The following is a 13,415-nucleotide window of genomic DNA, read 5'->3' as shown; positions in this document are numbered from 1 at the left end:
CTTTTCTGCTCTCCCAGCGCAGGACAAGTAGTGGTGGCAAAATCAAAGTTTTCTGTTGCCGTTTCTGGGTTCCAGTTTCTTTCCAGAGCCCTTTATCTGAGTTATTCCTTGCTCCTGGTTTAGGCCTGAAAGACTAATCTTTTAACTTCTGCTTTGTGCAAATATATCCCCTACATTAATGAACAATTATGTTTTATTTTTAGATTCACACATTTGAGATGCATATCATTCAAGCTAAGGAAAACTATGCAGGGAACTATCGCTGTGAAGTATCTTATAAGGACAAGTTTGATAGTTGCTCTTTTGACCTTGAAGTCACTGGTAAGATTCCACTTGTGTCTGTAAAGCTTTATAAAGATTTCTTTTTTTTTTAACCTGAAATGCCACCTAATTTTGTTCAGAACCTTTAAATGAAGTAATGCTTAAAGTGAACATTTTTAGCATAGAGCTCAGAGAATTTTCTTAAGTGTCTGTAATTTATGGTTTAAATGAACATTGGGGTAGATAGGATGCGAGATATTTATCCAAAAATTAGAAAAGCTGGCAGATAAAACTGGTATTGAATTAAAATCAGGCTCTGGCACACAAGACGGAGAGCTAGGCTTAGGGCTATCCAGAGAGCGAGGGTTCCTCTGGCAGCGTCCGAGCGGAGGGACGTGGAGCGGTCATGGCTCGCCAGTGCTTTGCACCCTGATCCGGCATGGTATGGTCATATTCCAGAAAGCTGTTTCTTCCACTCTTCATCAAAATAAAGCATAGCACAATGTGGAGAGCACTGCAGAGTCATGCCTTTGTCTACTTCTGTGTTATAAAAGGCCTTACTCTGGCAAACATTAACCCACAGGCTTATCTTTTCCCTCAAGAGCAGTTCTGCCAGCACAACAGCTCACACATACCTGCACGGTCAGACCGAGAAAGACGAATCTCTTCCGAAACGCCAGCGCCGGCAGCCGGTGCACAAAATAGTTGTTCACCCTCATAAAGTACACCTACCAAACGGCCTAGACCGGGCTGTTCCTTCACCGGTCAGGGGAAGCCGGTCACGGTTAAGGGGACATTCGCCGGCTGGGGAGGGGCACAGGTACGTGTGTGTATTCCGAGGTCAGCGAGGCGGGGGCCAGCCTGGCTGCACCCATTCACTGCCTGTGGATCGGAATCATTTAATCTGATTCAGGCTGGCACAAATAGGTAATTCACACCAGGGGGATTCCTCCTGGCACCAAGAATCAACGTGAGTCTGTAGCTGTAGAGAAGACCGTCTCTTGCCTCTGATGCTGAGCGTACTGAGAAAGTGCAAGATGCGAGCAGGAGAGAAAGCGTAGGGAATGGGAAGACAAAAGGGCCAGAGCCTGTGTGTAGGCAGGAAGGGGATCGGAGAGAAAGAGCACAGAGACAGATCTCCTATGCAGAACTGCAGAAAGTATTTTAGAGAAATTTATTAATTAAACTTAGCTTAGCACTGAGCAGCTTTGCATTTATCAGAACTTAATGCCAAAGGAGACACACAAACTGTGGTCTCTTTTATCAGGAAACTGAACAAATTTCATATGCCAAATTACACTGGTTACATAAATTACATTGATTTCAAATTACGTTTTTAATTCCTGTATTACTGTTATTTCATAGAATCTTCCCAAGCTGCTCCATCCATTGACATCAGATCTGCTTTCAAAAGAAGGTAACTTCAAACAGTGATCCTGTGAAGCTCCTCAGTAATGGATGGATGCTGGTAGCATGCACAGAACTTGCATCAGTCTTGGCAGACAATTGTATCAAGTACTTTAAAAAAATGTTTTTGTAAATAAAGGTTAAAGAAGTGGGGTTTAGGGTAGGTGGTAGTGGGTAGAATTAAATAGTTACAACACATAGTCCATATGATATTAAATACTCTACCGTGAAATTACAATGTCATTGCTTTAAGGGAAAATGGAATATTTAAGGCAATTAAATATATGTTTCTTTACAGGTTTTTAAAATCGTATTTTCATTCACTAAAATATTCTACCGCATGTTTCCTGAAAGTTGTCAGCTACAGTATGAAAGTTCCTGGTCCCAATCCTGTACTGATTAAAAGCAGAGAGAAAATTCATACTGATTTCAAGAAGATGGGATCTGGCCTTATGTTATCTTACAGCAAAAAAGTGTGTCATAAGGCCATCATTACGGAAAAACTACAAACAATATATTGCAGAGGACATAAGATAAAGCATTGTGTCTTAAGTTTTGTTACCTTTGTGATAAAATAGCAATTCAAACCAGTATAGGCGTCATCTTTACATTTTATGGAGAAAATTGTCTTACAAGGACAGAAATTCAGAATGAAATTGTTTTACAGACAGAAAATGAATTTGTTTGTTATTTTACAGATACAAGCAAAGCTGTGATTCAGAAGTGACTGCTTTTATTTAGCGGGATTTGATTTAAAGAGTAAATACAAAAGATATTACACTCAAGGTGCACTCCTTTCTTGAGCACATTTTAAAAAAACTGCAATAATTATTCTGCCCAAGCAGATGAGGACATCTGAATATTGTCTGATTTTCTAAGTAATATCTTGCATGCAAAATCTGGGATGAAATATTGGCATCATTTGATTTAACGTTTGCAGGATTTTACCCTCTTTACAATTACTAAGGGCATTTCTTTTGCCTGTATGTGCTTTATAATAAGGTATTACTGCTTAAGGTCACATCATAGAAAGAAATGCACCTTTACAGGACTGTGATTCTATCTGTGAAAATGTACAATGTACTGTTTCTTCTTTTTTAACTGATTTCTCCCTTCATTTAGAGAAAGGTTAAATGTTAAGTGTAATGCTTTGCAATCAGTATTTGACACAGCTATGCATTGTTAAAAGCACCACCCAGCAATGCGAATCTTTGTTTTACATTCATAGCAAAAGATCAGCACAAGCCCTTTGTTTTTATACACATACACTATGGAAATGAAAAACAAAGCTCATTGTGTTGACTAGCTCACATTTATTTGTGTTACTGAAATCTAACACAAATCTTGGCAAATTTATGTATGCAGTTACAAAAATTTGTCACCAAAGTATAATAACAAGCAATACAAACCTTTGTGTTATTTTTCACAAGTGCCTAAGGAAACATAATTTCATGTGAAAAAGAATACAAGTTTGTGTTGATTTTATACCCTTATTTGTGTGTCTGGACAGTGTTGAGTATATGAGATGTAGAGCGTTTGCAATGTGTGTTGTCTAAGTCTTCCTGTATTAAACAAAGATTTGATTTTTTTCTATTAATAACAGCGGTGATGGACAAGACGATGCAGGAGAACTTGACTTTAGTGGTCTCCTGAAACGTAGGTGAGAACCAAGTGATGCAGTGAGCAGGTGTGGATTGCAAACCATTAGGTTCTCACACAGAAAGAGTCAGGTGTAGCATTAATAACTTCTTAAGAATTTTCTGACCTTTCTTTTTTTAAAATGTTTCTAACTATTATTCTCATAGTATAATATGCAAGTGTTCAGTTAATTGTACCTTTAACTGTGCAGAAAAGAAACCTCAGATTTGAGTGCACTGGGAAAAAAGTGAGCCACAACCTAAAGAGGCCAATAACATTTAGTTTACTTGCTATTTCTTTTGTGTTTGCATGAAGGGTAGAGGGGGACAATTTCCTACGCAGGGATGAGCAGTTCAGAAAATTGAGTCTGGTGCAAGAATAAAAAACTGCAAGGGTTAAATTTTTACCTCTTTGGGTGCATCTTAATTTGATTTCATAAGCATCCTGATATGAAAAATCATATGTCATGCTTTCAAACCATAGACATTGGTATTAATTCTTTGTAGCTTTCTGTTTCGATATGTGCACACAAATATTCAATGGTGTTTTATTCAACTTAAATGCTGTGATGGAGAAAAACTTGGGCATGTGTTTCTCTGGTTTGCCTTGAAAATCTGGTGTTATGGTAGTTATGCCTCTAGCTGTTTCAGATCTTAAACCCAGTTTAGTCTTTTAACAGGTTAAGACAAGATAGTTAATTTGTCATTTTTTTAAATTTATCACAGAAATTCTATATGCCATGGAAATCAATGGCAACTGACCACAGAGAACTGGAAAAGGAACTAGATCCTTTATCTCATCTACCACTTACTCTGAAAGAGGAAAACCTAATATGCAGTATTAATTACATAAAAAGTTCACAATGGGCTCATGGGCTATGATGGTGAGGATAGTATTTAAGCAACTAAAGCAAATAGGAAAGGCTGAACATAAAAGTAGGCGGTGAAAGAATTATCTGAACCAATTCAAATCCACCAGCTCTTTGGTTTTTTAATCTTCTCATCCCTAATTAGGATCTGCAGTTTGACTTTTTATCATACTAATACAACTTACCAGGACTGTTCTCATGACTGCCTGTGGGGTATTTTATTAGCAACATGAGAGTTGCATGTAAGAGGTCTTGCTGGTTTTGTGGAAAGAGAAATGTGATTTAAGAGTCATTATCACTTCACTAACAAGTAACACACATGTTTTGTAAGATAAATACTGTATAGCCATATAAACATAGTATACCTATCATGTGGTTAATGGGCAAAGCAAACTTTTAGTTTTTAAACACCATTATTTGATATTGGTCAAATAGGTTCATCACCTCCTTGCTTCAGGCACTGACATGCAACCTCACAGTTCCGAGCTTAATTGAGTACGATTGCTAATTAAGCCCCAGTGTGGATATTAGTATCCATTTTTATGAAGACAAATACACATTTTCGTAACAATTTTTTCAAGAGGCAATGTTGCAGGTGCATTCCTTTTCTTTTGTATGGTTATATTAGCAAGGAAAGAGCTAGAACTTTTCACCTGTGGTGCATAATACTTGAAACATGTTTTTAAAAAAAACCTAAATGCATGGAATCTATATACTGCCTATTTTCTAATTTCGTGCTGGTCTTGCATGAAGAAAAACCAGTTCTTATCTCAGTAAGCCACTCTGTGACTGGTTATGCTTCGTCAATGCAATGGATCAGTAACGGCACGAAATTCCAAAAGGCACAGGATCTCAAATACACTCAAACATTTAGGTCTTTTTTTTTTAAAAGTACATCTTTCAACGAAATGCACATTTTCGGGGAAAAGATCTGGAAGCGATTTTGCGGAGAGGTCAGTCTGCTCAGGAAATTCCAAGCATTGTTTGCCCACTACCCACAGCAGAACCTGTTGTGGTGTCAGAAGAAAGTTGGTTTGCTCTAAGTGTCAAAATTTGTTCTCCAGTTACGCAAGAGGGAAAAAGATTCTGGAATGAATTATTTCAAGCTGGTTGAAAATCAGGATACTCTAACTGATCCTCATTCTCAACTACTGCCTGATTTAATGGGGTACATTATCTCGATTCCCATGGAGCGTACCTCTCCTTAGCATGGACAGGCGTTGCATGGCAAGCGGCCAGCCCTGGGAGAGGAGAATGCCACCCCATGGGGTGTGTCAGCTTTTACATTTATTTGCAAGCTGATCTCAACTTGCCACCATGCAGAAGGAATCTCACTGAAACGCCAGTGTTCGCTGTACATAGTCAGCCTCCCCAAAGCATGAGCACAGATAAAAGTAAAAGGAATGAAACAAAATTGCATACCTGAGATTGTCTAACAATAATTCTAAGATAACAATGTAAGTATTTCAAAGATTCCTCAGTGAGAAGTTCTTTCCTTTTTGAAATAACACTGGCATATGAAAATTAATTAACCTCATGGATTAAACAACAAAGTAGTTTTCCATAGTTCCTCATCCAACAACCATGCAGAGATTCTCAGGGACTCCCAGTGCTATTTCTGCATATGTTAAAACAAATTCTCTATCAGACTTGATAGAGCTCAGCTCTAACAGTGTCTCACTCCAAAGCTCAGTCTTTTTTTATTTCTCAAATGTTTATTTTCTCACTCTCTTCTCAAAAGTACTGATTTTGTTAGACCAACTAGACCAAATCAGAATGATCCTGGTCTGATCCTCCTGAATGTACAGGAAAAAATGTCTAGATTTCTGCTCCAATTCCCAGATTGTTCTAGCAGTTCACTTTTTTGAGCTGAGTTGTCAATATAAAAAATTATTGTTTTGTTTAGGATGCTTCCATTGTTCTCTCATTTCATGGCTGCCATTGTGAAAATAATTATACTTCTCTTTATTGGTTGTCTTAGCCTGAAGTTGCAGATAGTAATTGAAACTTCTGTATAAAGGTGATGCTATTCACACAGGCCTCTGAAAACACTTCCTGCTCTTAAGACTGAGATAAACATGGAAGCCAACAGATCCATCTTGCAAGTCCAAGCTGGTGTGGAAAACCTCCAGTTCCTATCCATATGCCAACTTTAAGTAACTCTGAGAAGCACTGGTGTAACTATAAACAGACCCAGATTCCCTTGGATTTCAATGTCCTTTCATCGGTCGCCCCTAGTAGCAGTTACAGGGACTCAGGGTTTGAAAGCATTTTTATATAATTATGAAATATATGGATTAGTCTCAGATCTCAGTGGTGCCATCATAAATTGTAACTGATTCCACTCAAGTTACAACACGTAAAATTGATTTACGTGGGATTAGCCCATATGCTATTGTAGTACTACATTTTCAAATTGTATTTTTTCTTTTAAATAATGAAGTGATATAAAAACTCTCGTAACTGATTACATCAGAAAAGGCCATATTAAGACTTATATCCAAAATCTGCCTGAAGTAGTGTAAAGTAAGGTGTGAATGTCATTCTGAGCTATTCCACTTGCACTGAATGACATAAAAGAATATGATGGTTGCCTTCAAATTTTGATCAAAACATTTCTAACCTCACCATAGATTCAGCTTCACCTTTTTTATGGTGTGTTAAAGCCTCGCTAACTCTTCTCCCATAATTTTATTTTGCTGCTGTTAGGGAGATTAAACAGCAAGAGGAAGAACCTGAGGTAGATGTGTGGGAGCTCCTGAAGAACGCGAACCCCAGTGAATACGAGAAGATTGCTTTTCAGTATGGTATCACTGATCTCAGAGGCATGTTAAAGCGTCTGAAGCGCATGCGCAGGGAAGTGAAGAAGAGTGCAGGTATGGATAAGGCAGAATATTCTTACGTTCAGCAGCTCATACATGAGCGTCCGCCTTAAAAAACCCAAACTTGCTTTATTTCCATGTAAGGGGACTTGCATGCTACAACTCAAGCCTTATTACTGCAAGGAGTTAATCGGAAGAAGGCTTTGGTCCAGTGTGGTTAGCGTAAACACCCTAACCTATTCAGTGCTTACCAAAAGCGTCCCTCCCTCTTGGCCAAAGAGTAGTTGCATCTGGAACAAAGTCCCCCAGTTGTGTGGAAGGGTGTTACCTGATCAAACAGTATGGAAATTAGACCTTGTGTTGTCATTAATATCTTCTGCTCTAAAATAGACTCACTCCAAACACATTGTTTGCTCTTCATAATTTCATTTTGCACTTTATCTGACACTCCTCTGAAATCCCACCTGTACGAAAACCCCTCCACCCTGCATTGGGTGAGGACGTTCAGGCCTGTCTTTCCCCATCTACCCTACTGAATAGTACGAGTGGTGTAATACATACATAAATACAGATACGTGCTTATCTTATGTGTATATATTTGTGTATATAAAATATATGTCGCATAATACATATACACACACAGACACGCATATAAATACAACACACTATCCATTATACTCTTGTGGCATTTCCTTGTTCCTGGAGAGCATTTCAGACCTGGATGCAATGTATACACCTGCTGTTCCACTGGTTTTCTGGAGGAGTCCCTTTTGTGTAGGTGAAATCCTCCACAAATCCAGCTGTAATCCAGCTGCCTGATATACCCTCTCTCCTCACATCATAACATGGGTTATGTTCCTACACATTAATTTTTATTTCTATTTTTCATTTGCTGGTATATCTGATTCTGGCCACAGTTGAGGGAGGGAGAAATGGAGTCGGTGGGCTTTGGCTGAGCCACTGGGGCAGTTTCTGTAACCAGTGGAGCTCTCAAGGGGCTGAAGCCCAGGGAAACTCCTCATTTTCCCCCAGGAGTCCAAAGCAGGGCTGGAAGCTGGGCAGGAATTGTGGGGCTGGCAGGAAGAGCTGCTTCTTACCCGGTGCATCACGTGGGAGTGCCTCAATGTTTTACTGGGAAAGGGGCATCTCTCAGCTTCTGGGACCAGTCTGTCCGGTCCCTCTCCCCAGTTTGCTGTTGAGTAGGATGGAGCTTCCAGCCATATCAGGATTTGTCAGTGGACGGGGTTTTCCCTACAGGAGGGGCTCTAGATGTTGGGGAAAATGTCTATCGTAGTGACAGGATGAGAGTAGGGTATTCTTCCCCTCACACCACCTTTATTATAAATTGGAAACTTTTACACTGCAACAAGATAGATAAAAAATCCTTTTCAGATTTAATAACTCTACTCCTGTTGTGTTGATATATTCAGTCTCCTGCAAGCAGACATATGCATGATATAAACCTTAGCAGAAATTGATTATTTAGCCGTGGGCAAGTTGTTTGAGGCACCATTTATTTATTTATTTTTGAGATACAGATATCTGTCCCCCTGGGTCTGACTTTTGTGGCTGGCAATATCTACATGTTGATCTTAAAGTGTTTTGAAATGTTTGAGTTGCACCTGGCCTTACCTTGCCCAGAACAACTTGGCCTACATTTGCACATCTTAAAGAACCTTTTTGAGAAGCCCCATTAGGATTCACAGACTGACAACTTTTGCCTGGTTTCAAATATTTTTGCAAATGTTTTGCAGCTGTAACATTTATCACAAGTGGAACTGCAACGTACACCTTGCAACCTACAGAAAGAATCAGGAAAGTTAATTTGGCTTTTAGATAAACCAATGTGTTTATTCTGATAGTGGGAAGCTCAGTAGGAATTTCAGCTTAAAATTCCCTGTTACTGCGCATGGCAGTGCTAATAGAGAAGTCCCTTGTAACAGATCCATCGTAAATGATTCCATGGCACCAGCTGTATACCATTTTATTCTGACTTCTCAGCAAGCTGTAAAAGCTACATCTACCCAGTCCTATTCAGAATACAGTCACACTGCAAAGTCACGAAGAGATACTAGCTTGAACTTGGTCAGGATAATCAGGCCTGCATAGGTTTGCACTTAACTCTAATGTTTCTAGAAAATAAACTGATTCAGGTGGACTAGCCTAAGAATATAGAGTGATGCATAACATCATGTGCATGTATTCTGACAGCTTTGGTGAGGTTTATGCAATGTCATTTCAGCATTCATATTCTTGTTTTCTGATCTTCTTTTATAATAACACTTGGCTTCCACAACAGCTTTTGCCAAAGGTCTTGATCCTGCATATCAGGTGGACAAAGGAGGTAAAGTACGGTTCATGGTGGAGCTAGCAGATCCAACGGTGGAACTCAAGTGGTATAAAAATGGCCAAGAAATACGACCAAGTGCAAAGTAAGTGGTTTTATTGTATGTAAGCAAAAAAAATGGGTACCCATGTACTTCCCTGACAAGTGTGTTGCATAGATCTATCTAGTTGCTCAGGTTGCACCAATTTTATTTCTGATTTTCCTTATATGTGAAAAGTATGCAAATGATGCTATATAGCTCATAACCCAGAAAAGTCCACTGTATGTTAAATGTTAATGCAGATTGGCTCCTTTGCCTCAAGAGAAAAGAATTAAAGATCCTCAATCAAATATGGAGCCATTTCCTACTTGGTAGTTTGTAAAAAATTGGGAAGCACTGAGTAAATAAATCACTTGTCCTCAGTCCTACGTCTGAAGGAGGTCAGAATCTTTCTACAATAATTGGGTGCAAAGAGGAGAGATGTTTAACATCACATACTTACCCACCTGGCTCATAAACCACCTGAGGAAAGGGGAGCAAGGTTTGTCTCACCTCCCCCTACCCAGTTAATGCTCACACTGAAGTCAACAACCTCCATTAGCTCAAAGTGACTTCAGCTGTGTGCGACAGGGCTCGTGTACCCCGAGCTGCTTCATCATCTCTATCACCTGCATACTGGTTTATTCTCTGGTTTTAGCTAGAAGAAGTGGCTTTTCAGGTGCAGACACTTGAGTACAGGTAGAGCAATGGCTGGAAGTTGAGCCCAGTCCCTAGTAGGGGCACAACCAGCTCTGACAACCTGGTGCAGAAAATCCCATTCCACAGTCAGACACAGCTAGGAATGACGATGTGCAATAGTAATGCACAACGATGTAAAGTTCCTCAAATGTTCCTCAGCAGCACAATACCCTTTCTCCTCTGCCCTGTGAAAAAATAATTAGCAAAAGCTCTCTTACAGAGAAGGGGCAGGTTTCCTTCATTCTGTTGCTGTGAAAGTCAATGAAGGATTTCAATTAATATTTCTAGTTGACAAAAAAAATGCGTAATAAAGAGGGTACCTTTTCTTTAGCCCCTATATCTGCCATGAGCAGTTCAGAACTGTTCCGCAGCCAGCTATATGGACACCTCTCCAGTAGAAGGACCTGGACTGAATGCTCCAGTGCATTTCTTCCAGGCTGCTGAAGCAGCTGTCAGATGCTAATGAGCTTTGGTCATTACAAACCTGGAGCAGATCTAAACTGGTGACATAAAGGTGAAAGGCTCCATATCCCATTACCAAAACCCCATATCCCATTACTGATCTCTTGTGCCATCTGGTCTACCAATAATATTAACTTCTTAACTTCGGCTATTATTATACTTCACAAAAATGTTAAGAGTGTTGGAATGAGGATGGTGTCCTATTACTGGTTATTTTCATCTTTACTCATCTAGAGTTTCAGACTCCATTTTAATTGCCATCCTTCAGAGTCTGCTCATTTTTTTTTATTTTTTCATATCATCCAAGCTTGGGATTTTGGAACAAGTCCTAAGATGCTCGTTGTCACTCTACACCATAGCTCTTTTTGGTAAGAAGTCTATGACAGTTCTGTTGAATCTTGGAAATCGCTTCCCAGGACAATTTTTCCAGTTCTATGTAAAAAACAGGTTTTTCACCTCTAATAATCCCTGAAGTGCTTTCTACATAAAACAAAAGGGGTCCAGCATTTTTGCTAATGTATCTTTGCTGCATTCCTGTTCAAACAGATACATTTTTGAGCACAAAGGTAACCAGCGAATTTTATTCATCAATAATTGTACGATGACAGACGATGCTCGTTATTACGTAACAGCTGGTGATGAGAAATGCTCCACAGAACTGTTTGTGAGAGGTAACTACGTCAGCTTGCTCCTATTTCACCTGCTGTAGATCGGTGTGGCTTCTTTGCCTGCAACAGAAATTAACAGGGAATATCTGGTTCAGTATATTTTTGACTTTGTATTAGCAGCCCTTAGGATCACCCTGTATTTCTGTGATCCCTGACCATTTTTTTCCTCATCCTGTATTTAGTAATTTACTGAAAACCCTGAAATGGGGATATGTTTGATTTCATGCTGTGCATTGGGATCTAGTGGGGCTGTGGTCCCCTTCATAGTTTTAAAGCCATTTTGGAGACTCTTTTGTCATAGCGTTGGCTTTCCCTAACACCACCCTTAGGTACCTGATGACCCCGACACTCTTGGGCCAACTGATCTGTTTCAAGTACCCTCAGATCAGGATTTCTAGCAGTTAGTTTTCATTCCATCTGCACAGATTTAATGGAAGACTCTATCAAAAGCTATGAATGGGTGGCCATTTCTTCACCCTTTTTGCTCCCACAGTGTTGATAGTCTTATGGTAATATTCATGGCATTACTCACACATGCACAACAAAACAAACAGAAAACCAAAACTTACATTGAAAGAAAAAAATCACCAAATATTTCAGAAAGCTATTTAAAATAATGGAGCCCACTGCCCCTACAAATATCATAGGATAACTTGTACAATCTCTTACTATTAAATAAACTTGAGTTTTGACAGCAGAAATGGGTTAAACCAATAAGGGCACCACGTTATGTCATCAGGTCATCTTATTGTGCATAACGGGCTATAAGACCTAATGAAAATGCAGCTTTATGAGAGGCATCTGTGGGAGGCAAGAGGGGAATGTCAGCTTCTCATGTCGATCTGCCTGGACAAACTGTCAATAAAATGGGACACAAGGCAGGTATTAATCTGAACAAATGTTATATTTTTATTTAGCACATTTCTTACCAGCATCTTAATGAGCAATCGCTTTTCTGCTTTAAGGCAGAAAAGGCTGCTCTAAGACTGATATTAGAATTTTAAAGTACTATCATCTTCAATAGCATGATTTTGAAAACCTGTTTCACTTAGTGTTCTCTCTCAGAACGTAAATCTGTAATTTTCTCTTTACAAAGATCCTCCAATTTTGGTGACCAAAGGCCTGGAGGATACCAATACCTACGTTGGTGAACGAGTAGAACTGAGCTGCGAAGTGTCTGAGGATGATGCAAATGTGAAATGGTAAGCCACACTTTGAACAGATACTGTTTTCCTTGAGAATAAAACCCAGAATATTTTAATTGTAGGCAAAAATGTGGACAGCTTTTTCTATACCAGTGAACATGAAAATTGTTAAGAAAATCTCAAGAAAACATTATTCAAAAATGTAGCAACAGTAAAAATATCCTTACACATTCATGGATGAGTTTGTTTAACTTTTCTTGTGCCTTAAGTCTTATAAAGTCTTCTTTGGAAGTTTCTATGGGAAAGGTCTATGGGAGTCTTATTTGCACAGGACTTCTATAGGAAAAATAATGATTCTTTGTTTTCCATTAGGTTTAAGAATGGTGTTGAACTTACCAATGAACCTAAATCTCGGTATCGAATCAAGGTTGAGGGTAAAAAGCACACTTTGATCATAGAGGAAGCTGCAAAAAATGACAGTGCAACTTACTCAGTAATGACAACTGGAGGCCAATCAGAAGCTAAACTTTCGGTTGATTGTAAGTATCATCCACCTTCCTCTTGAATTCTTATGTCAGAGTTTACTAGCTTACAGAAATAAATAATTTGCTTGCCTTTTCCTGGGGGTTTAAAGGGAGACTTAATTTCCATACCAATTTCTTTGCTGCAAATATCCAGAACAGTGACTTGCCTTTAGACGCTGTTTGCAGTAACAGGCAATGAACTAGTCCCGCTTGAAAACTTTCTGTCACTCTGTTAAGATGGAAAACAAAGCTATTTATCCAAAGATATAACAGGTCAACAAAGTGAAATTTTTGAGGGAAGTATCTGCTTTTCTTTAATCTTTTCAGGTTTTCACAGGAAAGCCAAACCAAGGGTTTTTAGCCAAAAACAGAAAAAAAAGTACGTTGGAAAAAATAAGCAGTTCTATAACTAGGCATACTGTTAACAGGCATCAGGGTCACTTGAACTGAACTCATAGGCTCAAACACATGACTATGTAACTCCCTCAGTATTGTTTGTGCAGTATCTCTTTAAAACGCCTGTGTTTTTTAGTGAAATGTATGTGCCCATCCTCT

General features: G+C 39.0%; 1 protein-coding gene across 11 annotated transcripts in view; it reads left to right on the top strand.

The window, feature by feature from the left end:
- MYBPC1 (myosin binding protein C1) overlaps nucleotides 1–13,415 on the top strand; it is an 81,379-nt gene that overhangs the window by 36,576 nt on the left and 31,388 nt on the right. For 9 of the 11 annotated variants that reach the window (XM_030041305.2, XM_030041312.2, XM_030041308.2 and 6 more), the window contains 8 exons: nucleotides 204–321; nucleotides 1,627–1,678; nucleotides 3,272–3,328; nucleotides 6,884–7,050; nucleotides 9,296–9,428; nucleotides 11,070–11,194; nucleotides 12,288–12,393; nucleotides 12,709–12,875. In XM_030041305.2, the coding sequence (XP_029897165.1) occupies nucleotides 204–321; nucleotides 1,627–1,678; nucleotides 3,272–3,328; nucleotides 6,884–7,050; nucleotides 9,296–9,428; nucleotides 11,070–11,194; nucleotides 12,288–12,393; nucleotides 12,709–12,875 (925 nt within the window). The remainder of the gene's footprint in view (nucleotides 1–203; nucleotides 322–1,626; nucleotides 1,679–3,271; nucleotides 3,329–6,883; nucleotides 7,051–9,295; nucleotides 9,429–11,069; nucleotides 11,195–12,287; nucleotides 12,394–12,708; nucleotides 12,876–13,415) is intronic. The other 2 variants (XM_030041309.2, XM_030041313.1) reach the window with 1 other exon arrangement.

The sequence above is a fragment of the Aquila chrysaetos genome, chromosome 17, assembly GCF_900496995.4.
Source record: "Aquila chrysaetos chrysaetos chromosome 17, bAquChr1.4, whole genome shotgun sequence".
Taxonomy (NCBI): Eukaryota; Metazoa; Chordata; class Aves; order Accipitriformes; family Accipitridae; genus Aquila; species Aquila chrysaetos.
The sequence above is the reverse complement of the archived record's forward strand: the minus strand, read 5'-3'. Positions and strand labels throughout refer to the sequence as shown.